The sequence below is a fragment of the Aquarana catesbeiana genome, linkage group LG04, assembly GCF_042186555.1.
Source record: "Aquarana catesbeiana isolate 2022-GZ linkage group LG04, ASM4218655v1, whole genome shotgun sequence".
Classification (NCBI taxonomy): Eukaryota; Metazoa; Chordata; class Amphibia; order Anura; family Ranidae; genus Aquarana; species Aquarana catesbeiana.
The window spans coordinates 9,443,064-9,469,318 of NC_133327.1; the positions used below are offsets into that span (position 1 = coordinate 9,443,064).

General features: G+C 48.0%; 1 protein-coding gene and 1 pseudogene across 1 annotated transcript; both read left to right on the top strand.

The window, feature by feature from the left end:
• Nucleotides 1-3,717: 3,717 nt before the first annotated feature.
• LOC141139041 (tripartite motif-containing protein 75-like) lies at nt 3,718-9,725 on the top strand (annotated as a pseudogene).
• A 13,018-nt stretch (nt 9,726-22,743) lies between these two features.
• Nucleotides 22,744-25,895, top strand: LOC141139042 (tripartite motif-containing protein 75-like). The gene has a single exon (XM_073624817.1). The coding sequence runs from the start codon at nt 22,797-22,799 to the stop codon at nt 24,375-24,377; it is 1,581 nt and encodes a 526-aa protein (XP_073480918.1). The 5' UTR covers nt 22,744-22,796; the 3' UTR covers nt 24,378-25,895.
• The last annotated feature ends 360 nt before the right edge of the window (nt 25,896-26,255 follow it).

The window sequence follows — 26,255 nt, forward strand, 5'->3', positions numbered from 1 at the left end:
CACATGGGGGAAGGTGGAGAGCACGGGGGCTGGTGGAGAGCAGGGGGAGGTGGAGAGCACAGGGAGGAGGTGGAGAGCACGGGGAGGGCAGCAGAGAGCATGGGGGGAGGTGGAGAGCACAGGGAGGGCGGCGGAGAGCATGGGGGGAGATGGAGAGCACAGGGAGGGTGGTGGAGAGCATGGGGGGATGTGAAGAGCGCATGGGGGGTGGAGAGCACAGGGGGGCTGGTGGAGAGCATGGGGGGGATGTGAATAGCACATGGGGGAAGGTGGAGAGCACGGGGGCTGGTGGAGAGCAGGGGGAGGTGGAGAGCACAGGGAGGAGGTGGAGAGCACGGGGAGGGCAGAAGAGAGCATGGGGGGAGGTGGAGAGCACAGGGAGGGCAGCAGAGAGCATGGGGGGAGGTGGAGAGCACAGGGAGGGTGGCGGAGAGCATGGGGGGAGATGGAGAGCACAGGGGGGCTGGTGGAGAGCATGGGGGGGAGGTGGAGAGCACGGGGGGCAGTGGAGAGCATGAGGGGGCAGCGGAGAGCATGGGGGGGATGTGGAGAGCACAGGGGGGAAGCGGAGTACGTGGGGGGATATGAACAGCACAGGGGGGTGAGCACAGAGCATGGGGGGTGGCGGAGAGCACAGGGAGGGCGGCAGAGAGCATGAGGGTGGTTTAGAGCACTGGGGGGCGGCAGAGAGCATGAGGGAGGTGGAGAGCACTGGGGGGTGGCAGAGAGCATGGGGGAGGTGGAGAGCACTGGGGGGGGGGGGGCAGAGAGCATGGGGGAGGTGGAGAGCACTGGGGGGGTGGCAAATAGCATGGGGGAGCTGGAGAGCACTGGAGGGGTGGCAAAGAGCATGAGGAGGCAAAGTGGTGGTGTGGAGAGCCCAGGGGGGGCAGCAGAAATAAACAGGATAGGAGAAGCGGTGGGGGCGGCTGCATATAGAAGATGGAGAGAATGATTGTTCTATATGCAGCCGCCCTCACAGCTCCTCCTATCCAGGTTACAGGGGGGTGGCGGAGAGCACGGGGCTGTACTCACGTTTTCTGTTTTCCGACTTCAAGTTGTTAGCAGCAGGTGTCTGCTCTGGCTCCTCCCCCTTCGCAGTCACGCCCCCTGGTACCGATGGCTGACCTATACGGACGGCCGTAGAAGGCCGAAGGCTTCTCATCTAGCTCCACCCCCCTCAATGTTTACGTCCCCCCGGCGCCGATGGACTGAGTTTAACTGGCAGCCGGGCGGCCGTGGAGAGGCTGCATGAGCGGCGCGGGCTCAAGGAGCCTTGTGCCCCACAAGGACTTGCAGCCTGGTGGCCCCGGTGGCCTCGGCCCACCGGGCAAGTGCCCGGTTTGCCCTATAGCCAATCTGGGCCTGGCTGCAGCTCAGTTTCAGGGTCTTGGCAATCTTCTTATAGAGCTAGGCCATCTTTATGTAGAGCAACAATTGTTTTTTTTTCAGATCCTCAGAGAGTTCTTTGCCATGAGGTGCCATGTTGAACTTCCAGTGACCAGTATGAGAGCGTGAGAGCGATAACACCAAATTTACCACACCTGCTCCCCATTCACACCTGAGACCTTGTAACACTAATGAGTCACATGACACCGGGGAGAGAAAATGGCTAATTGGGCCCAATTTGGACATTTTCACTTAAGGGTGTACTCACTTTTCTTGCCAGCGGTTTAGACATTAATGGCTGCGTGTTAAGTATTTGTATAAGTTATTCCTGCGCTACCTTGGAAAAACTGGTGCATATGGACAGCTGCAAACACTGAATGGGATCAAACCAAGCCCAAAAAATAAAATTATAATGCCTGCGTGTTGAGTTATTTTGAGGGGACAGCAAATTTACACTGTTATACAAGCTGTACACTCACTACTTTACATTGTAGCAAAGTGTCATTTCTTTAGTGTTGTCACATGAAAAGATACAATAAGATATTTACAAAAACGTGAGGGGTGTATGTGGGTACAGATCTCATTAGTAGAGATGTAAAAATCTGAAGTGAGATATATTGTGTAAATATTGTTTAATTATTTATATATATATATATATATATATATATATATATATATATATATATAGAAATAATAACAAACCTTGGGATCCGTACGTATATTATATATATATCCTCTTAGCACCGACCGCACGCACATATGCAACCTCGGCTTGAAGGGGTTATATTGGGGTGATGCCTGCAGCTGCAGGCCTCCCGTCCCACCGAGAGAACCGATCCACGATCTGGCACTTCCTCCGGCTAGGCTGAAACTGAAACAAAGCCAGAAACGGCTTCATTCCAGTCTCCTATGTAAAAACACGGAATCAACGTCACAACGTCACTTCCAGTTTACTTGGCTGCCAATGGCGCCGATTTTAAAAAAATATACAGTATTCAGAATCGCCATTTTTGGTGATCTGAATACTTTGACGTACAAAGGAGGGATTGGGGGCCTTTTAAACCCCCCGATCCCTCCATAAACAGTACCTGTCACCACCTATTACTGTCACAAAGGATGTTTACATTCCTTGTGACAGCAATAAAAGTGATCAGAACAATTTTTTTTTAAAGTGATAATGTAAAAAAAAAAAAAATGAAATAAATAGGACATTTTTTTTCTAAAGCGCCCCCTTCCCTGCGAGCTCATGCAGCAAAGAAAACGTATGCGTAAGTCGCGCCCGCATATGTAAACAGTGTTCTAATCACACGTGTGAGGTATTGCCGCGATCGTCAGAGTGAGAGCAATAATTCTAGCAAAAGACCTCCTCTGTAACTCTAACCTGGTAACCGTTACATTTTTATAAAGCGTCGCCTATGGAGATTTTTAGGTACAGTAGTTTGTCGCCATTCCAAGAGTGTGCGCAATTTCAAAGCATGACATGTTAGGTATCTATTTACTCAGCGTAACATCATCTTTCACATTATACAAAAAAATTAGTCTAACTTTACTGTTTAGTTTTTTTTAATTCATGAAAGTGTATTTTTTTCCAAAAAATTGCGTTAATACTGTGTGACATAAAATATTGCAACGATCGCCATTTTATTCTTTAAGAAATTTTCTAGCAAAAAATACGGATTTTAACTTGTAAGCAATGCATGTCAGAAATAGGCTTAGACATGAAAGAGATATACCGTATATACACACACACACGTATATCATATACATGTGTATGCCCGCCCAAGCGTATGACTTTCTTTACTTCGCTGCTATGGGCTCTAGCCCCAGATCTTTTGTAGACCTAGTAACGCCCCCTGATATACAGTATGTCCTCCTTGGTAACGCCATATACCCCATGCCCTGTGTTTGACAATCCCTTGGCTATTACCTTTGAAAATGGCCAGAATTGATTTTCAAGATTCCCCCACGCCCCTGCTGACTTCAGTAGGGCTCAAATTAAAGTTGGTAGCTTCCAGTTTTTATGATCAGTCGCTCAACCTCAATACCAATATAACTGTAGACTTATAAGCTAGAATGGAGCTAACATATAACAAAATTGTAGTTCTATTAGATGGGATGGACTTATTAGATCATAATATATCTATGGAGTCATTAGCTAGGATATGGATTTATAACATCACTATAAATTTCTGCACACAGAGATATCAGTAATATCAGTAAATCCTCCTCTGACCCCCTCCCTCTGACCCCCTCCCTCTGACTCCCTCCCTCTGACTCCCTCCCTCGGACTCCCTCTCTTAGTTTCGTTTCTCTCTTCGGCAGTCAGCGATGGCGTTCTCTGATGCGAGGAAGGAGCTGGACTGTTCCATCTGTCTGAACATTTATACCAAACACTGAGATGTGGACACAACTTCTGCAGGGACTGTATAGAAGGTGTTCTGGATAAACAGGGGGGGTCTGGAGTTTATTGCTGTCCTAAATGCAGAGAAGAGTCCCAGGAGAGACCTGAACTTATCAGGAACATTACACTGCGCAACATAATGGAGAGTGTCCGATCTACCGTGCCAGAGAAGATGGAGGAGAAGAAGGAGAGCCAGATCTTCTGTACATACTGTATTCACTCTCCTGTACCTGCTGTTAAATCTTGTCTGCATTGTGAAGCTTCTCTGTGTGATGACCATCTGAGAGTCCACAGCAAGTCATCCCAACATGTCCTATCTGACCTCACCACTCTCCAGAAGAACAGGAAATGCTCCGTCCATGAGAAGATCCTGGAGTATTACTGCACCGAGGACTCGGTCTGTCTCTGTGGGTCCTGCAGGCTGCATGGAGACCATCAGGAACACCAGGTGGAGGCCCTGGAGGAGGCCTCTGAGAAGAGGAAGGAGAACTTGGCCAATGCTTTGCAGAAGTTGGTGAAAAAGAGAGAGGAGATGGAGGAAAGCATCAAGAGTCTGCAGAAGTTAAAAGTGCAAGACAGTGCAGACGGTGTAACTAAGAGAGTCACCACCATATTCAGAGACGTCAAAAGACAACTGGACATCCTGGAGAGGAGAGTTCTTAAAGAGATAACTAGGAAGGCAGGGAAAGTCTCATTCTCAGCCTCTGTTTTAATCCAGGATCTGGAGATAAAGAAGGATGAGCTGTCCAGGAAGATACGTCACATCGAGGAGATATGTAACATGACGGATCCACTGACTTTCCTACAGGAATCAGAAACAGGTGAATTGTGGGATACTGAGGATGAAGATGAGGAGGACAAAGAGAGACGTGATAAACTCCTTCATGGTGGGGGGGAACTGGATGTGACTGGAATCTCACACACATTACATACAGGTCTACTTAATATAATAAAAGGGGTAAATAGATGGATAATTCTATCAAAACCTGCAGATATAACACTAGATGAAGAAACAGCTCATAATAATATATATATTTTAGATGACAGGAAGACCGCACGCACGGTAGCCAGAAACATAAATCGTCCTGTAACAAACCGATTTATAGGAATGATAAAACAGGTGTTGAGCAATCAGAGTTTCTCCTCAGGGAGACATTACTGGGATGTGGATGTTAGGGGATCGTCACACTGGAGAGTTGGGTTTTGTTCCGCATATATAGGCAGGACACAAAACGGTTCAGAAATTGGAAGTAATTCCCTGTCCTGGTGCCTAGAGGGAAAATCGAATCAGTTGTCAGTGAAATATAACGACAACTCCACCATTTTAGATCGTAATTTCTTAGTAGCCAAAGTCAGAATAATTCTGGATTTCGAGGCCGGGCAGATCTCATTTTATGAGTTGGGTATCCCATTCCAACACCTCCACACCTTCACTGCCACCTTCAGCTGGCCGCTCCATGCTGCACTATATCTAGGCGAGGGTTGCATAAAGATATGTAGAGAGAATCAGGAGGTGTGACACATTTACCCCAAGACTGGCATCATTACTGGTATTCTGATTGGTGGACCTACTGTAGGTTCACATATAAATCAATAAATCTGTAAAAAGTCCCCTACTGGCAGATGCTACAAAAGGTGAATGTGGTCTAATACTTCCCTTCCTTGTGCTACCTTTTACTTTGCCTTAATTGTATCATATCAGGTATGACTGTTCTAATATACCACCATTATAGACCATTCTGTTACAGTGTGTCATTATGACTATTCTGTTATGATGTATGATTAGAAAGAGTTGTCACTATTCCAATGTATCATTATTATTAACAATTACTGCTCTGCTGCATCACTATTATAATCTATCACTATTAATGAGAACAAGAATTCAAATGTATTACTATTCCAGGATTTCTCCAGAGCCTCTCCCATCCTCTGGAACTCTCTACCTCAACCTGTCCAGCTATCCCCTACTTTTGCTACCTTCAGGTGATCCCTGAAAACTCATCTCTTCAGGGAAGCCTATCACATCTCCAACTAATCTCCTACCACTTCCATCAGCTCATTGTCCACAGTTACAACTCTTTGTACCACCTGCCCCACTCTATTAGATTTTAAGCTCTTCTAAGCAGGGCCCTCTTAATCCTCTTGTATTTTATTGTATTATAACTGTATTGTCTCCCTTTTTTTATTGTAATGTGCTACGTAAACTGTTGGTGCTATATAAATCCTATATAATAATAATAATTATTATTACTAATTGAATAAGTCACTAATAAGAAGAGGTATTGCAAAGTATCGCTATTATTATCACTATTATAATCTATCACTAATAATAAGAAAAACAGGTATTTTAATGCATCACTATATTCATCATTAATCTAATGTATCACTATTAATACACTATTAATAAGAACAGGTTTTCCAGTGTATCGATATTATCATCACTAATCTATCACTATTAGTATGAATTGTATTCCAATGTGTCACTTATCACTAATGTAATGTATCACTATTAATTTAAATAGGTATTACCAGGGCCGCTGTTCTGTTGAATAGTGCAGATCGTCGGATAATGCTGGGGTGACGTCAGCACTGCGAATGCGCAGATCGTTGGAGGCATGAACCGACAACCACCAGTATTCGACAGAACACCGGACACCGAGGATTACAGAGTGACACCCGACAGCTGTATACTGATAACCCGGGGACAACACTTCCCTGCCGCATTCCCACCCACCCAACCAAAAGGTCCTCTTCACTGGTAACCAGGGACAACACTTTCCCGCCACCTGCAATCCCGCCAACCCAACCAATAGAACCTCTTCACTGGTAACCGGGGACAACACTTCCCTGCCGCCTGCATTCCCGCCCACCCAACCAATAGAACCTCTTCACTGGTAACCGGGGACAACACTTCCCTGCCGTCTGCATTCCCACCCACCCAACCAATAGAACCTCTTCACTGGTAAACTGGGACAACACTTCCCTGCCGTCTGCATTCCCGCCCACCCAACCAATAGAACCTCTTCACTGGTAAACTGGGACAACACTTCCCTGCCGTCTGCATTCCCGCCCACCCAACCAATAGAACCTCTTTACTGGTAACCAGGAACAACACTTTCCCGCCACCTGCAATCCCGCCAACCCAACCAATAGAACCTCTTCACTGGTAACCGGGGACAACACTTCCCTGCCGCCTGCATTCCCGCCCACCCAACCAATAGAACCTCTTCACTGGTAACCGGGGACAACACTTCCCTGCCGTCTGCATTCCCACCCACCCAACCAATAGAACCTCTTCACTGGTAAACTGGGACAACACTTCCCTGCCGCCTGCATTCCCGCCAACCCAAGCAATAGAACCTCTTCACTGGTAACCAGGGACAACACTTCCCTGCCGCCTGCATTCCCGCCAACCCAAGCAATAGAACCTCTTCACTGGTAACCAGGGACAACACTTCCCTGCCGTCTGCATTCCCGCCCACCCAACCAATAGAACCTCTTCACTGGTAACCGGGGACAACACTTCCCTGCCGCTTGCATTCCTGCCCACCCAACCAATAGAACCTCTTCACTGGTAACCAGGGACAACACTTCCCTGCCGCTTGCATTCCTGCCCACCCAACCAATAGAACCTCTTCACTGGTAACCGGGGACAACACTTCCCTGCCGCTTGCATTCCCGCCCACCCAACCAATAGAACCTCTTCACTGGTAACCGGGGACAACACTTCCCTGCTACCTGCATTCCCGCCCACCCAACCAATAGAACCTCTTCACTGGTAACCAGGGACAACACTTCCCTGCCGTCTGCATTCCCACCCACCCAACCAATAGAACCTCTTCACTGGTAAACGGGGACAACACTTCCCTGCCGTCTGCATTCCCGCCCACCCAACCAATAGAACCTCTTTACTGGTAACCGGTAACACTTCCCTGCCGCCTGCATTCCCGCCAACCCAACCAATAGAACCTCTTCACTGGTAACCAGGGACAACACTTCCCTGCCGTCTGCATTCCCGCCCACCCAACCAATAGAACCTCTTCACTGGTAACCAGGGACAACACTTCCCTGCCGCTTGCATTCCTGCCCACCCAACCAATAGAACCTCTTCACTGGTAACCAGGGACAACACTTCCCTGCCGCTTGCATTCCCGCCCACCCAACCAAAAGAACCTCTTCACTGGTAACCCGGGGACAACACTTCCCTGCCGCTTGCATTCCCGCCCACCCAACCAATAGAACCTCTTCACTGGTAACCGGGGACAACACTTCCCTGCCGTCTGCATTCCCGCCCACCCAACCAATAGAACCTCTTTACTGGTAACCGGGGACAACACTTCCCTGCCGCCTGCATTCCCGCCCACCCAACCAATAGAACCTCTTCACTGGTAACCAGGGACAACACTTCCCTGCCACCTGCATTCCCGCCCACCCAACCAATAGAACCTCTTCACTGGTAACCGGGGACAACACTTCCCTGCCGTCTGCATTCCTGCCAACCCAACCAATAGAACCTCTTCACTGGTAACCGGGGACAACACTTCCATGATGCCTGCATTCCCGCCCACCCAACCAATAGAACCTCTTCACTGGTAACCGGTAACACTTCCCTGCCGTCTGCATTCCCGCCAACCCAACCAATAGAACCTCTTCACTGGTAACCGGGGACAACACTTCCATGATGCCTGCATTCCCGCCCACCCAACCAATAGAACCTCTTCAATGGTAACCGGGGACAACACTTCCCTGCCACCTGCATTCCCACCCACCCAACCAAAAGAACCTCTTCACTGGTAACCGGGGACAACACTTCCCTGCCGCCTGCATTCCTGCCCACCCAACCAATAGAACCTCTTCACTGGTGACCGAGGACAACACTTCCCTGCCGCCTGCAATCCCACCCACCCAACCAATAGAACCTGTTCTGTCTATTACCTCCATGCTTTGCTGATCGTCGGATAATGCCTCCGAGGGTCTGTGCATGCGCAGTGTTGACGTCATGCTAGCTGATCGGCAGATAAGTTGGAGTGTAGTTTTGTACTGGGCATGCATAGATCATCTGAGGCATTATCCGACAATCTGCACTATTCATCCCAGGCACAGCAGTGTACTATAGGGATGAGTGACAGTGGCATCACCTCTTCTGTCAGCCCAGTTTTAGAAGTGGCAAGGAGAGGAAGAGAGAGCTGGGAGGAGCTGCGGTTGTGTTCTCTCTCCTCCTCTTCCTGTCAGTGCAGCGCTCCCGTATTCAGAAGCCAGCAGTGGTGGTCACAGGAATACAGGAGCTGCTCTGGAAGGAAGGAGGAAGAGAAGAGAACCCCATTTTTGCTGATAAAGATACTTGTGCACGCGGGTGCAGGAGCTTTTAGCACGCTTTCCCATTCGCTAAAATGTGTCAAGTTCAGCGGGCTGATTGCTACATGCAGTGGTGTATTTTGGTTTTGTGCTGCCCTAGTCAAGAATAAAATTGGGCGCCCCCTATCTAAATTTTTAGTTCCGTTGTCCACCAGCAGGTGTCTCCGAGTAGCCAGCAAATCTCCACCTGATGCTGGCTGCTGGGAAGGTATATAAACCCTCCCCTCGCTTCCTTCACAGGCTCAGTGTTTTGCCTGTGTGCCATGTAGCTGGTTATTGATGCGCTGCTCCTGGTTCCTGCTGTGATCCTGTTCCAGTACCAGCATCCTGTACCCTGCTACTTCATATCTGCGCTCCTTGTTCCTGATCCCAGTTCTGACCCCCTTTCTGGTTCCACTTCTGGCAGGTCCTGCCTTACCCTGCTTATCCGTGTCCCCCCTTTTTGTATATATATGGTATTATAGTTGGGTATTGTGCCCCTTGGCTTACTGTTCCAGTATATTGTCACTTTGCCTTGTATTTTGTTTGCTGGTGTTGGATGGGTTTTGCTTCATTATTAATAAATCTTACTTTAATCATACACAGTCTGGTTTCATTTCCTTAAAGTGGATCTTTAGTCTTTTTTTCATCTTTCCATCTATTAAATCTTCTGCCCTTGTTGTGTAAACTTTGGATTGTAAAACTTTTTTTTCTGCCAGTACAGATCACCTTATACAGGTGACCAGATATTTAAAATGAAATCCGGGGACATATTTTTTTTTTTTATTGGCAAATGGTAAACTATTTTATAAGCATATTTTCCTCCGATGATATATGCAGTGTATGTGTTTATGTAATGATTGTATAATATATATGTTACTTCTCACATTTCCTCCATGAGATAAAAAAAAAAGATACTTCTTAGATTTTTTGGGGATATGACTACCAAATGTTAAGAAGCAGTGTGGTTAAACACAATGGGTCATATGCATAAAGAGCCGTTCTGGGGTAAAGTGTGAGAAGGGGTCCCCAACCCCAGGAGAGATGGGGTCCCTGTCCCCAGGTGAGATGGGGTCCCTGTCCCCAGGTGAGATGGGGTCCCTGTCCCCAGGTGAGAAGTGTTACCCAGGGGAGAAGGGGCCCCTGTCGCCAGGAGAGGAGGGGTTCCTGTCCCCAGGTGAAAAGGTGTTCCTGCCCCCAAGTGAGAAGAGGTCCCAGTTCCCAGGGGAGATGGGGTCCCTGTCCCCAGGTGAGATGGGGTCCCTGTCCCCAGGTGAGAAGTGGTCCCCATGGGAGAAGGGGCCCCTGCCCCCAGGAAAGAAGGGGTCCCAGGCCCCAGGGGAGAAGGGGTCCCTGTCTTCAGGGGAGATGGGGTCCCTGTCCCCAGGGGAGATGGGGTCCCTGTCCCCAGGGGAGAAGGGGTCCCTGTCCCCAGGTAAAAAGGGGTCCCTGTACCCAAGTGAAAAGAGGTGCCTTGGGTCCCTGTCCTCAGGGGAGAAGGGGTCCCAGGCCCCAGGGGAGATGGGGTCCCTGTGCTCAGGGGAGAAGGGGTCCCACGCCCCAGGGAGATGGGGTCCATGTCCCCAGGTGAAAAGGGGTCCCTGCCTCCAGGGGAGATGGGGTCCCTATCCCCAGGTGAAAAGGGGTCCCTGTCTCCAGGGGAGATAGAGTCCCTGTCCCCAGGGGAGAGGGGGTCCCTGTCCCCAGGGGAGAGGGGGTCCCTGTCCCCAGGTGAAAAGGGGTCCTTGTACCCAAGTGAAAAGAGGTCCCTGTCCTCAGGGGAGAAGGGGTCCCAGGCTCCAGGGGAGATCGGGTCCCTGTCCCCAGGCGAAAAAGGGTTCCTGTCCCTAAGTGAGAAGTGGTCCCTGTCCTCAGGGGAGAAGGGGTTCCAGGCCCCAGGGGAGATGGGGTCCCTGTCCCCAGGTGAAAAGGGGCCCCTGTCCCCAGGGGAGATGGGGTTTCTGTCCCCAGGGGAGATGGGGTTTCTGTCCCCAGGTGAAAAGGGGTCCCTGTCCCCAGGTGAAAAGGGGTTCCTGTCCCCAAGTGAGAAGAGGTCCCTGTCCCCAGGGGAATTGGGGTCCCTGTCCCCAGGTAAAGAGGGGTCCCTGTCCCCAGGTAAAAATGGATCCCCGTCCCCAGGGGAGATGGAGTGGGGTATGGGATGGTGTGTGGGGGTCGTCTCATTCACCATGAGCAGACTGCAGGGCACTCATTAATGGTTTCCTGGGCTCCTTTCAGCACCACGGACACGGCGATCAGCATACAGTATCTCAGACTCTGAGGAAGATCTCTGTATGACGGGGGGCTGGCCTTGCAGACAAACCTGCAGTGTCCTCCGGCTCTCATACGGCTCCTGCACTGCAGCTCCTCTATGCTTAAACTTTGTTTGCGCAGGAGCCGGTGTCTTGCCGAGAAAGTTCCCCCGGCGGATAAGGACCCCCCTGTACTGCGCAGGCGCAGCGCTTGCGCAGTACGAACGACTAGGAGCTGCCGAAAATAGCCGAAGCTGAAAAACTTCAATCAGCTGTACACGGCGCCTGCGCCCTGGGTCCAGGTTCAAGCCCCACCATCCAAGTGGACCTAGAGAGAGAATAGAAAATTGCTGAGCGAAGCGAGGCCGTGCCCAAAGCGTGGCGAGGGGCCCTCTTACAGGCGCAGTGTACAGCTGATTTCTATTCTATTGGGCTTCGGCTATTTCCGACGGCTCCTACTGCGCAGGCGCAGCGCTAGAGGGGGGTCCTTATCCGCCGAGGGGAACTTTCTCGGCAGAACACCGGAATGGATAAAGCTGAATAGGGGGGGGCGGGACTCTGGCTGGGGAAGACACTGGGCTGAGCAGCGCTGCATGGAGCAGGAGAGAGGGACCTGCAGGAGGCGGCTGAGCACACGGATGGGGAGTCCGAGACTCAGAGCAGCCAGTGCGGTAGAGCAGGGAGCTCTGCTACTCACCCCCAGAGGCGGCTCTTTTATTAGCCTAATGAAAGAGCCGCCCTTCTCAAATCGCTGCCTGTCCAATAGACCCAGCAGGACCCATGGCAGAGCCGCCCTGCAATCCGGGGACAAATTTGGGGACTGATTGGCTCCGGGGATAGTGTCCTCAGTCCAGGGACTGTCCCCAGAAACTGGGGACGTCTGGTAACCCTATTATACAGCCCACTTCCTGTTTCTTGTAATTTAGCCTAGGCTTATGACATCATGCACAGTCATGTAATACTCACTTCTATTATCAGTATAATCGCACCTTCGTGCTTTGGCTGTAAGCCCAGTTTATACAAACCTCTATAGCAGGGCGAGGCAACCTCAGCACTCCGGCTATTGTGGAACCACGATCCCCATGAGGCTTTGCAGGACTGACAACTACAGACTCCCAGAGGCACATGCAAATACTGAGTTTTTCCCATAGGGACTTTAGATGAAGCGCCACACAGCCAGTAATAAAATCATAGTACAGGTTTATTAAAGGGGTTGTGAAGGTTCATTTTTTATTTTTTTTAAATAACAAACATGTCATACTTACCTCCACTGTGCAGTTCGTTTTGCACAGAGTGGCCCCGATCCTGCTGTTCTGGGGTCCCACAGCAGCTCTCTCGGCTCCTCCCCGCAATAGCTAACCCCCCTCTGGGAAGCTCTCTCCTGAGGGGGTTACCTTGAGGGTGCGCTCCCGTCTCATACACTCTGCGTTCATAGACACAGAGTGTATGACTCCGTCCGGCCCCCGGTCCGTATCATTGGATTTGATTGACAGCAGCGGGAGCCAATGGCTGCACTGCTATCTATCTATCCAATCAACGCAGAGACTCCGTGGAGAAGAGGACGCTGGGGGACGTGCAGAGCAGATAAATGGGCTCAGGTAAGTAAAACGGGGGGGGGGGATGGATGGCCCGTGACAGCCAGGTGTTTTTTCACCTTAATGCATAGGATGCATTAAGGTGAAAAAACACGAACCTTTACAACCCCTTTAAAGTGGTGTTCCAGCCGAAATGATACTTTTTAAATAAAAATACCCCTATAATACACAAGCCTAATGTATTCTAGTAAAGTTAGTCTGTAAACTAAGGTCTGTTTTGTTTTTGTTTTTGTTTATAGCAGTAGTTTGTTATTTTATAAACTTACAGCAGGAAGTGGCCATCTTAAGTGTGGGCATCTGAAGCCAGAATGTATTTCTTCCTGGATCTCATCCTTGCAGATCTCGCACATGCTCAGTGCAGCACAAGCAGTGTAATAGGTTTCAGGTCAGGTTTCCGTAGCAACGGCAGTGTCAGAGGAAGTTACCGCCCCTTCCCAGAAGGCACTGCAAACAGGAAATGATGCGATGGGCCACGGCCAGGGAGGAGGAAGTGAAAAATGAATACAGCAGATATACAGTAGGTGCTGAGAAAAAAAAATTAAAAATATCCAATTCGTTTACAGAGCACAGTTTAGTGAGGGATACTGAAGAGTTGTAAAAGTGGGTGGAACTCCACTTTAAGTATATGCCAGCAATAGAACTGGGAAAAGGTGTCATAATGCCAAACAGTTGGCCCAAATATACAAATCCATTACATGGTTACATACAGTAATCAAATAGTCCATAGTAAGTGTGTCATAGCATCTATGGTGACCCAACGCGTTCTGTGAGTTCATGAGTTCAGTCTCACTCTTCAGGGGTTGATGCATAGACACAATCTTTAAAGTAGAAATGGTTAAAATATATAACATAGTAATGGATATGGAAATGTATGAAATGTGGGAATCAGACTAAGGGATCCATACTCACAAAGATGCTGAATGCTGCATGCCAAAGTCACACCTGAGACATCTGACCCAGGAGCTGTGGGTAAAGGGTCCATAATGGGCCAGCAGCGCAAAACAGGACAGGTGGAAAAACGGGCAAACAGGGCCATCCAGCATGGTCTGACAGGATGGTGGCTAGAAAATAGAGTGTATATGGGTAATGATGTGCACTAATGGATAAAGAAAAAAAATGAAAACAGGTAAAAAAAAAAAGGTGAGAAAATGTAAAAATTATGATGAAATGGGCAAGAGCAACCACATGGTACAAATGAAGATAGGAGAGCTCTGGTCGGAGTCTATCAGTGATGCTCCACAGCAGAGACATTTCCACCACGGCCAAAATGGATTCCCTGCAAATGTCTGAAGATTCCTTCATATCAGCAATGCATCTGCTGCTACTTAATAAAGATCATTAGAAGGGTCTCGTTTTTTGTAGTGTTATTATTTGTTCTACTTCCAAAAAATTTTAAAGTTTTTAAAGGTTGTTTTATCCCTTTTGAAGCAGTTAATATGAACATAATTCAGTTCTTCTTTGCTTTGGTGTTTCTGCCTGGCTGCGGAAAAGAGGTTCTCCAGAAAGCTGACCCATTTGAGGGCTCATGTAGACGGGCCTGGTGTTCCTGCTAAATATCAAACCCAGATCAGCAGATCTCTTATTTAATGGTGTGATGTGGTTGGCAGTTGTGGGGCTGTGTTTGCCCTGCTTTGTGTTTCTCTGGATGCAGTACATCCTATTGAGTTTCCTCTGAATTGCAGACAAAGAAGGGCAAACACAGCCCATTGTCAGTCATACCCAGTGCTGGGACAAGGCCATCTGGTGCCCAGGGCGAAGATGGCAAGTTGCACCCCCCGGTTTAAAGATAGTCAGTGTCCTTTCAAAACCAGAAAACACTTAAAACAATACAACAATACAATACTGTATCTGCAGCCCCGTGGCAGTATATGTACTGCGGCGGGTCGGCAAATGGTTAAATTGTAAGTTCACTTTACAGAAAATCTGTAAGGTAAACTTACATTGGACCCCCTCCCCATCTCCCCCCAGTCCTGCTAACCCAGAGCATTACACAGCCCCCTGCACTACTTTACATTACACAGCCCCCCTCACCTCTGGGTCCCTTTACATTACACAGCCTCCTGCACTACTTTACATTACACAGCCCCCTCACCTCTGGGTCCCTTTACATTACACAGCCCCCTGCACTACTTTACATTACACAGCACCCTGCATCTCTGGACCCCTTTACATTACACAACACCCTGCATCTTTGGGCCCCTTTACATTACACATCACCCTGCATCTCTGGACCCCTTTACATTACACAGCACCCTGCATCTCGGGACCCCTTTACATTACACAGCAACCTGCATCTCTGGACTCCTTTACATTACACATCACCCTGCACCTCTGGGCCCCTTTACATTACACATCACCCTGCATCTCTGGACCCCTTTACATTACACAGCACCCTGCATCTCTGGACCCATTTACATTACACAGCACCCTGCATCTCGGGACCCCTTTACATTACACAGCACCCTGCATCTCTGGACCCATTTACATTACACAGCACCCTGCATCTCGGGACCCCTTTACATTACACAGCACCTTGCATCTCTTGACCCCTTTACATTACACAGCACCCTGCATCTCTGGACCCCTTTATATTACACAGCACCCTGCATCTCTGGACCCCTTTAGATTACACATCACTCTGCAGCTCTGGACCCCTTTACATTACACATCACCCTGCAGCTCTGGACCCCTTTACATTACACATCACCCTGCAGATCTGGGCCCCTTTACAATACACAGCACCCTGCATCTCTGGACCCCTTTACATTACACAGCCCGATGCACCTCTGGGCCCCTTTACATTACACAGCACCCTGCATCTCTGGACCCCTTTACATTACACATCACCCTGCATCTCTGGACCCCTTTACATTACAACCTGCACCTCTGGGCCCCTTTACATTACACATCACCCTGCACCTCTGGGCCCCTTTACATTACACATCACCCTGCACCTCTGGACCCCTTTACATTACACATCACCCTGCATCTCTGAACCTCTTTACATTACACATCACCCTGCATCTCTGGACCTCTTTACATTACACATCACCCTGCATCTCTGGACCCCTTTACATTACACATCACCCTGCATCTCTGGACCTCTTTACATTACACATCACCCTGCATATCTGGACCCCTTTACATTACACATCACCCTGCATCTATGGACCCCTTTACATTACACAGCACCCTGCATCTCTGGACCCCTTTACATTACACATCACCCTGCATCTCTGGACCCCTTTACATTACACATCACCCTGCATCTCTGGACCCCTTTACATTACACAGCACCCAGCATCTATGGACCCCTTTACATTACACATGACCCTGCATCTCTGGACCCCCTGCATGTTACACAGACCCCCCCTTCAGTGTAGTGTGTGTGCAGACACCCCCCCCCCCCCCCCCCATTCAGTACCTCAGATCAGCGCGGCGGCACATGCTCAGCAGATCCCCTCCCCCTGTTTACACATAAACAGAGAGGAGGGGGAGGCAGCTTCACTCTGCTTGGCTGTGCCTGCGTGACATCCGGGATCGCACAGACAGCCCGCGGCCGTGAGAGGAGGGGGTGGTAGGTGCAGCGGTGTCACCCCCTCCCCCTCGCATCACAATATAGATCGCCTCTCCCTGTGCCTGTCACTGCGCCGCTCCCTAAACCCACGGCTCTGCCACCGCTTCAATCGCGAAGGGGGGGCCAGCCTGACACCCCCCCAGTGTGTTGTGTGGTACTCGGGGCGGCCCGCCCCCCACTTAGTACGCCCCTGCACATCTTTGCAAGCAAGCGCAGCTCTGCAATGTTGTAGTAGCGGCCGGTGATAATCACTTGCCCAGAAAGTTTAACATGACACTGCCTGCCAGCGCTGCGCCCCCTTCCTACAATAAATTGCTCCGCCCAGGGCACCCACCCCTTCCGCCCACCCCTTGTACCGGCCCTGGTCATACCTTCAAACTTCTCTGATTAATTTTTTTTAGAAGTTGTTTATAGCCATGATGCAGAGAATATATGAGGACCCCTATAAGGTCCCCCAAGTAGGTCCAAAGCAAACACCCATTTTACCACTAAGAACCCTGAAAAAGGGGGATCCATTATCCCCTGAAACATGTTGGCTGCACACCTTTTACCAACTATTAACAAAGTCTGGAGCATAAACTTTCACATGCATGGATTTTCAAGCAAGGCATTCCTCACCACACCCTCAAAAACATCCGTCCTGAGAAACCAACATCCTGTAGCCTTAGTAGTCAAGCAGACCTCAAATGTTTCCTGCTTTGTTCATAAGTGATGGTATGGAGATTGACTTAGAGAGGGACAGTCTGAAAACAGTTTCTGCCTGTTCTCTCTCTCTGTAGAGAACCTATATATGTCATGTCTGCATCCTGTATTAAATGTTTACTTACAAACGACCAACAAGAAAACCCTTCTGTTTATAAGTGTATAGGCTTTAAGAACATTTGAAATACAATGGACCTCCAGACCATCATGGTTTCCCTTTAACTCTTAATCTGGGTTTGGCTGCATCCAAGAATAATGTGTTAGGGAGAGGTATGGGTAGGGATTTCCAAAAAGTTGCAGCTGTCAGAAGGCTCTGGGTTCAAATGGTTCAAGATGGACATTGGTTTAAAAAAAACTATTCATGTATGTATTTCAAATCTGAAAAAAGTCCCTTCTATTGCTCTTGGCCTCCTTCAATTCTCCAAATTCCTTTTTTATGTTGCTGTGTTCCGACTTCCTGGAAGGTGGCTAGCTACATTCATTCTCCATGGTGCCACTGTATGTAGGAACATAGCCACCATTCTCTTGTATAGGATTTGCAGTGTGCATTTTGTGCTCTGACTGTGTGTGACCTTTGTGCAATTGCAAGGGAACAAAATTCTTCTAGGAGGGGAAATTTGGGGAGGTGTCCTAGGAAAGGGGATTTGTATTGGGATGGGGAAAGAATATTTGTGCTAAGAGGTGTTGTTTTGGGGAGTTTGTGCTAGAAAGGGTAATATGGTAGGGGGAGGGGATTTTTGCTAGGAGGAGGAAAAAATTTTTTGGAGGGGAGGAGGAGGCCTCACAATCAACAAGCTTGGGCCTGATTCCAGGATATCCGGCAGGACTGGAGCTGAGGAAGGGCCATCCAGTGGTGTCACTAGGGTTAGTGTCACCCGGTGCGGAAAAAATTGGTGTCACCCTGACCCCCCTCCACCAACTATAATCCCCCATCAGTACAGACCCCCCTCCACTAACTACAGACCCCCCTCCATCAAGTACAGACCCCCCTCTCTCAGTATAGACCCCCCACTAAATACAGACCCCTCTCCCACAGTATAGATCCCCCTCCCTCAGTACAGACCCCCCTTACAAAGTACAGACCCCCCTCCATCAGTATAGACCCCCCTCAGTGCAGACCCCCATGTATCAGTAAAGACCCCCTCAGTGCAGACCCCCTCCATATGCATAGACCCCCTCAGTGCAGACCCCCCTCAGTGCAGACCCCACTCCATCAGTTTAGACCCATCCATCGGTGCAGACCCCCCTCCATCAGTATAGACCCCCCTTAGTGCAGACCCCCCTCCATCAGTATAGACCCCTCTCAGTGCAGACCCCCCTCCATCAGTGCAGACCCCCCTCAGTGCAGACCACCCCCTCCATCAGTGCAGACCCCCTCAGTGCAGATCTCCCTCCATCAGTGCAGACTTCCCTCCATCAGTGCAGACCACCCCCTCCATCAGTGCAGACCACCCCCTCCATCAGTGCAGACCCCCATCAGTGCAGACCACCCCTCCTCCATCAGTGCAGACCCCCCCATCAGTGCAGATCCCCCCAATCAGAGCAGACCCCCCTCTCCCCTCCCATAGCGCTCCCCCCAGCGGTGTGTCCCTTGGACTCCCTCCTCCACCTGTGTAGATGTAAACAGAGGAGGGGAGGCGGCTTCGGTATGCCCCGCTGTGTGAGACAGCTGGTAAGACGTGAGAGATCAGTGTAGGGGTGAGAACTGTGCAGCGTTAGCGGTGCCGCTGCCCACAGGTGTCACCCGGTGTGGCCCACACCCCCTGCCCCCCCCCCCAGCGATGCCACTGGGCCATCTACAAGGACAGGGTAGGTATGGTTAAGGTCGGATGGCCCAGCAGAAGCTACCCAGTGGCCAAGCGGGATCCCAGTGGAGAAGTCATCAGACTGCCCAATCGGGAGATGTACTTGTGAAAAAGGCGCTGACGCAGAATTCCAGCCTGAAGAAAAGCAGCTGATGTTTGGGGAAAACCTTTTGTTTGAACAGACTAGTCCAGACCATGCCATCCACCCTTTCCGGATGTGTGGCCCATGGAGAAAATGTGGTGGTAAAGCCTAGAATACTGTTTACTCTGGTTATGGGGGGGCTCCTCCTTCAAAGACTCTTGTGTAAAAAGTTTTCTGCCAGCAGTATCATAATCCCCGGTTAGCAGAATGTACAGAAAGTGTCAGGGCTGTATTTTCTCTGTTCCCCTGCAGGTTTGTTATGGATGGCTGTCCTCCTGCCCAAATGTTGGACTTTTGGAACTTTCTTCTGCATTTACTACAGTTTCTGCTGGGAGGGCTTCCCTTTAGGGGGAGGTGCTCTGGTGATTCATAACTATTGGTAAACTTTTTGTGCCTAAGCGTGTCTTCACATTGTCAGCAATTGATGGGCACAGTGGCTGCGTTTGATGGTCACAGTGGCTGCATTTGATGGCACAGTGTCTGCATTTGATGGGTACAGTGGCTGCGTTTGATGGGCACAGTGTCTGCATTTGATGGGCACAGTGTCTGCGTTTGATGGACACAGTGGCTGCGTTTGATGGACAGTGGATGCGTTTGATGGCACAGTGGCTGCGTTTGATGGCACAGTGGCTGCATTTGATGGGCACAGTGGCTGCGTTTGATGGCACAGTAGCTGCGTTTGATGGCACAGTAGCTGCAATTGATGTTTTTTTTTTATTTTGTTTGCGCCCCCCCAAAAAATTTTGAGCACCAGCCGCCACTGGAGATACATCTTTAATAGTAACAGTGCGCACCTGCCGCCACTGGAGATATATCTTTAATAGTAATAGTCCGCTATGGTGTAATAAGTCTCTGACTGGGTTCCTCAAATTGGAGGAAGGATGTGTGGGCCCAATTTGAGATAAAGTACCTACATCATATATACCAGGAAGGTAAGATACACACTTTTGATCAACTAAGGGACCAGTTTAGGATACCCAGGGCCCGGCGCTTTAGATATGCTCAAATGCATCATGCGGCAGTAGCGCAGTTTGGTGGCGGGGAGGTACGGGTTCAAAATACCTCTTTAGAAATTACTCTGTTGGACCCTGATCCAGCTAAGAGAATTTCTGGGTATTATTAACAGGCAGTGGGGCCTAGAGACCCTGGGTTGATAGGTAGGGCAAGATCTAGATGGATGGCCTTTGCACCGGAGTTGTCGGAAGAGCTATAGCAGGAGGTCCTTGATACCACGGTCATATCCTCGATGGATAGAATGATTCAGCTTAGGTATCTCCATAAGATGTACTATACACCAGTTAGATTATTCCATATGCGTAAGAGAGAATCTACAACTTGTCACAAATACCTGGGGGCTGAAGGAACTTTTCTTCACATGGTGTGGAAATGTACCAAGATAAGTCCTCTATGGTCTATGGTGACTGAATTTATAGCTGACAAATTTGACCTTCCTAATATATGCAACCCCTTGCATTGCCTCTTGGGAATTTTTGAACAAGACGAGCTGAATGTGTATACCAAATTATTCCTTAGGATTCTCTATTTTGGGGTACAGAAGCTCATCGGAATGAGGTGGATATATACGGAAAAACTGACGTTAGGGATGTTTCTTCTGTATCATATGACATATAAGGCATGGGGTTCCCCCAAGAAGTTTAGGAAGGTGTGGTTTAAGGGTTAAAAGTACTGCACGTAGTTATAAAAGATGGGGTTCTGGAAAAGTATACTCCATCTACAATTGCCCATGGTTTTATGTATATAGTTTGATTTACACAAGGGGGAGGTCAGTTGACTCCATAGTTTTTCTAGGGTGTTCGGGGGTCTTTGTGGGACGGGGGGGGGGGGATTTCCTTAGTACTCTATTGTTGTATTGAATGCGGTATACTGTCTTCCTTGTTCACAATTTAAAAAAAAAACTTTTTGGATAATGGGTGCCGGATATGCGACTCCAGTAGGAATCTTTTATGATTTGAGATGCCGGCCTTTTTGGCTGGTTACATTGAAATGTATAATGTTCTTTGGCCTGTTTTTTCATTTATAAAAAACCTATTGGTAAACACGTATATATGTTCATGTCTTGATAACCTTGCTAGCTACAGGGACCTGTAGTTGGGATGTATATATGCTACGTGTACATATTGAAAAAAAAATATGTATATATCTATTTTTGATATTGACTATTTGACTATTGGAACCCCCTTTCCAAGTGGTTTACCTTTTCCCCTCTTATTTTTCTAATGGGATGCCCTTGCTTCTAATTGCAGGAGCTGTTTTTCATTTTTTTCCAGCCAGTGGGGACATAACTGGGTTTTTTGGTTTTTTTTTGGGGGGGGTGAGTGTGGCGCCCTCTTGTGTGCTACTGGTGTTGGTGCAGGCAAATTTGTGTTGGAGCTCGTGGTTAGTTTGTGAGTCTGGAATCTGGGTCGGGGTTTACTTCAGGTCTGCCTGGATTACTCAAAGAGACAGGTTTCCCCTTGGATCTGGAAGTTTGGAGAACCTTCTAGAAGTTAGTGGGTGGAGGCCAGGAGGGTTGATCTGCAAACTGTAGTACTGCACTACTGCCCTGGCAGGGTGGCTAGATCAGCCCTTAAATATGGATGAGTCATGCTAGCAAGGTGTCGGGTGGAAGATGGAGTGCTGAGGAGGCTGTCAGTGGCCTGGGAGGGATCCCCAAGGTCTAGGGGAGTCTTTTCCTACAGGCTGGGCTCGGACTAGCTTAGGAAGATCCTTTCAACATCACGGTTTGATTGGAAATCTCGCCTGAGAGCAGTGGGAGCAAGGAGGACAGAGTGAATACATCCGCACACATTTTTTAGGGGAGACACTGCCACATGTAGAAAGCCTTTCTAAAAGGACAGTGTTGTTCTTAACCTTTTTAATCCTTGCCTTCTGAGATCTTCAGGGCAGCCAGGAGGGCTCATAGTGCCTGCAAGCAGTGGAGCTGGGAACAGCTCTACATTAGATAAGATACACTCCTGCATGCAGTTTTGCCTAATTTTTGTTGGTTTTTGTCAAGAGGGGCTAAGAACTCCTAGTCTGTAATGGACTTTTTCTACTAATCCACGAAAGACTGAGTGCAGGAAGGAAAGCAGTCCAGGATCTTTCACACAGAGGAAGGAAGTTGTCCCCTTTTGTTGTTCTTTGATTCAAGTTGGCATCCCATAAATCCCTTCACCCCATCCAAGTTGTTACCCCTAATAAAACATCAAAACAAAGCCAAGGGACTGACTTCTTGTGTTTGTATGCAAGCGGAGAATGCGTGTTGCCTGGCTGTGCAGGAGTAGTGCCTGCAGGTGTGCCTGTCACAAGCAGCCCCTGCGGGGGTAGTGCTACAATTATATGACTGTATAGACATCAGCAGAAATATCATATAATAAGATAACTGTAGAGACTTCAGCTAGGATATGGATGTATGATGTCACTATAAATGCCCTGAGTGTTCTGATCCCATCAGTAAAATCTTGGATGGTGTGATCAACAGATCTCTCCCCTCCCTCCCTATTGTTCTGCACATGGAGATATCTCAAGTAAATCCTCCTCTGACTCCCTCCCTCTGACACACATCTACTTAGTTTCGTTTCTCTCTTCTGCAGCCAGCGATGGCGTTTTCTGATGCGAGGAAATGTTCCATATGTCTGAGCATTTATAACAGTCCTGTGACACTGCGATGTGGACACAGCTTCTGCCGGCACTGTATAGAAGGTGTGCTGGATACCCAGAGGGGGTCTGGAGTTTATTGCTGTCCTGAATGCAGAGAAGAGTTCCAAGAACTGCCTGAACTTGGCAGGAACACAACACTGTGCAACATAGTGGAGAGTTTCCAATCTACCGAGCCGGAGAAGAAGAAGCGCAAGATCCTCTGTACGCAATGTATTCACTCTCCTGTACCCGCTGTTAAATATTGTCTGCTGTGTGAAGCTTCTCTGTGTGATGACCATCTGAGAATCCACAGCAAGTCATCCCAACATGTCCTATCTGACCTCACCACTCCCCAGAACAGGAAATGCTCCGTCCATGAGCAGATCCTGGAGTATTACTGCACTGAGGACTCCACCTGTCTCTGCGGGTCCTGCAGGCTGCATGGAGACCATCAGGAACACCAGGTGGAGGCACTGGAGGAGGCCTCTGAGAAGAAGAAGGAGAACCTGACCAATGCTTTGCAGAAGTTGGTGAAAAAGAGAGAGAAGATGGAGGAAAGCATCAAGAGTCTGCAGAAGTACAAAAGAAAAATACAATACGGTGCCGACGGTGTAACCAAGAAAGTCACCGCCCTATTCAGAGACATCAGAAGACAACTGGACATCCTGGAGAGGAGCATTCTTAATAAGATCTCCAGGCAGGTGGAGAAAGTCTCATTCCCAGCCTCTGATTTAATCCAGGATCTGGAGATAAAGAAGGATGAGGTGTCCAGGAAGATTCGTCACATCGAGGAGATATGTAACATGACGGATCCACTGACTTTCCTACAGGAATCAGAAACAGGTGACTTGTGTGATACTGAGGATGGAGATGAGAAGGACAAAAAGAAATGTGATAAACTTCTTCATGGTGGGGGGGATGTGATTGAGACTGAGATCTTGCCCCTATTACATACAGGATTATATGATATAGTAACAGGGGTAAATAAAGGGACAAATATACCAGAACCTGCAGAAATAACACTGGATGAAGACACGGCTCATAATAATGTATATCTTTTAGATGATGGGAAGACTGCACGCAGGATAACCAGAAACCTACATCGCCCTGCAACACCAAAGAGATTTATGGATTCTCCTAAGGTGTTGAGCAGTCAGAGTTTCTCCTCAGGGAGACATTACTGGGATGTGGATGTTGGGGGATCATCAGACTGGGGAATTGGGATGTGTTACCCCAGTATAGACAGGACATTATGGTTTAGAGGAGTGATTCAAAATAATTCCTGGTGTCTGCATAGGTACTCTAATCAGTTGTCAGTGAACTGTGGTGGCAACAACTCCACCACTTTAGCTGGTAATTTCTCAGTAACCAAAGTCAGAATAAATCTGGATTATGAGGCTGGGAAGATCTCATTTTATGAGTTGGGTATCCCAATCCGACACCTCCACACCTTCACCACCACCTTCACCGAACCGATCCATGCTGCATTATATCTAGGTGAAGGTTGTATAAAGATATGTAGAGAGAACCAGGAGATGTGACACATTTACCCCAAGACTGGCGACATCACTGGCATTCTGATTGGTGGACCTAGGGTCATATATAATCCATACATCTGTAAAGTTTCTCCTACTGGCGGATGCTGTGGTCACTGACAACTCAGATTTTGGACAATAGCTTCCAGCATGCCTCAGAACATGGCTACACATGTCTTATCAATCAGTGCAACATGGATTTATTAAAAGAAAACTACATTTTTTATTAAACTCATAGATAAGGTAATTGATATACTGTATAATCCATATAATAACTTATTGGTATTAAGATTGAACGGAGCACCTAGGGCTGCCTCTATCTAAAATCCCAACTGTCTCTTCCTTTAAGTTATGGCAACAGTATTGTGTTAATGGATAGAATTATACAGAGCTTTCATACTAATTATTTTTAACATGCTCACTGCTTTTCCCAGAAGCTTGCACAGAGCTGGAGGTTCAATGGCAGACAACCCCTGCAATGTTATAGCATTAGTGCTCCTTCTCTGATGGGATAACTGCAACTCCTTTGTGTTGAAATGGGGTTTGGTATTTTGGTGATGTATATAAAAAGTTTTGAAGTATAGAGCTGACCTACATGAGATAGTTCCCTGTTCTAATGTATATTATTATCAACGTAAACCTGTCGTTTTCCCCCATCCAGGACAAAGTAACAGGTTTTCTTATAACTTACCTTTTCTGCTACTAAGGACCCGTTCACATCTGAGTGATTTGGAATCGCAGGCAGAAAAAATATGATTCTGCCCATGTTTACAAATAGCGACAAAATTGCGAAAAAAAACGTGCAACATGCTTTTGGGTGCCATTCATTCTTAATGACACCCCAAACGTGGTGCTAGAGAAATTGGGTGAAAATCACAGCAAACCGCACGTGAAAAGACGCGCCTGGCTTAGAGCCAAAATTTGGTATCACTACAAGTATGACTATTCTAATATATCACCATTATAGACCATTCTGTGACAGTGTATCAGTATCACAATAATCCATACTTCACTATATCACTATTCTGATGTATCATTGTTATTATCTATTGCCACTGTTCCATTGTACACTATGGGGGGTGATTTACTAAGAAGAATGCGCTGCGCCGGTTCACACCTTAATTGGTGTGCCGGAAAAGTCATTAACCGAACGTGCGAACCGGCGCACTTTGAAGCGCAAAAAGATAATAAACTGCAACTGTCGCTAGGGTAACTGTGATTTTTCTCATTGATAATAGCGCATCCCTAATACAATTGGTTCATTTCATCTCATTGGATGTGTCTTGTTAGGCAATTAGTAGGTGTTCTCAGTTATTTAACCCCTTTGATGCTAATCTCATTCCTATCAATTGTAATATATCTTTGAATTGTGTTTTTTTTCCTATTTGTAAATCTTTCAGTACATTGCAAAGAACAGAGAAGTGTTTCTAAACCCAATAAATGAAAATTTTACAATCTTGATCTTTAAAGGTGACCATACACTGTAATCAGTTAGATCTTAAATAAATTTGATTTAGTGCATAAGCTTGTTTGATTTCCTATAATTTGAATTAATTGTTCAAGTGCGTCTTCCTATTACCTATTTTGCCGAAATATCGAGTTGTACAGAGATTGGCCAAGCAGATTGCATAGAGCATGGCCATCTTAAGTGCCAAATTTAAAATGTAGGTGTGCCATGCAATGGCGACCCTAGGGGGGGGCCAGAGGGGGCCCTGACCCCCCCAACATTATGCTGTGCCCCACCATGTGCCCCCCCCAAAAAAAAAATTTTTTTTTTTTTTTTTTTTACAAAAAATCAATGTCTAAGAGGGAGAGAGTCCCCAGTCAGCTCCTGCGGGTGATTCCTCCCCCCTCCCCTGCTCGCTGACACTGCATAATGCGAGC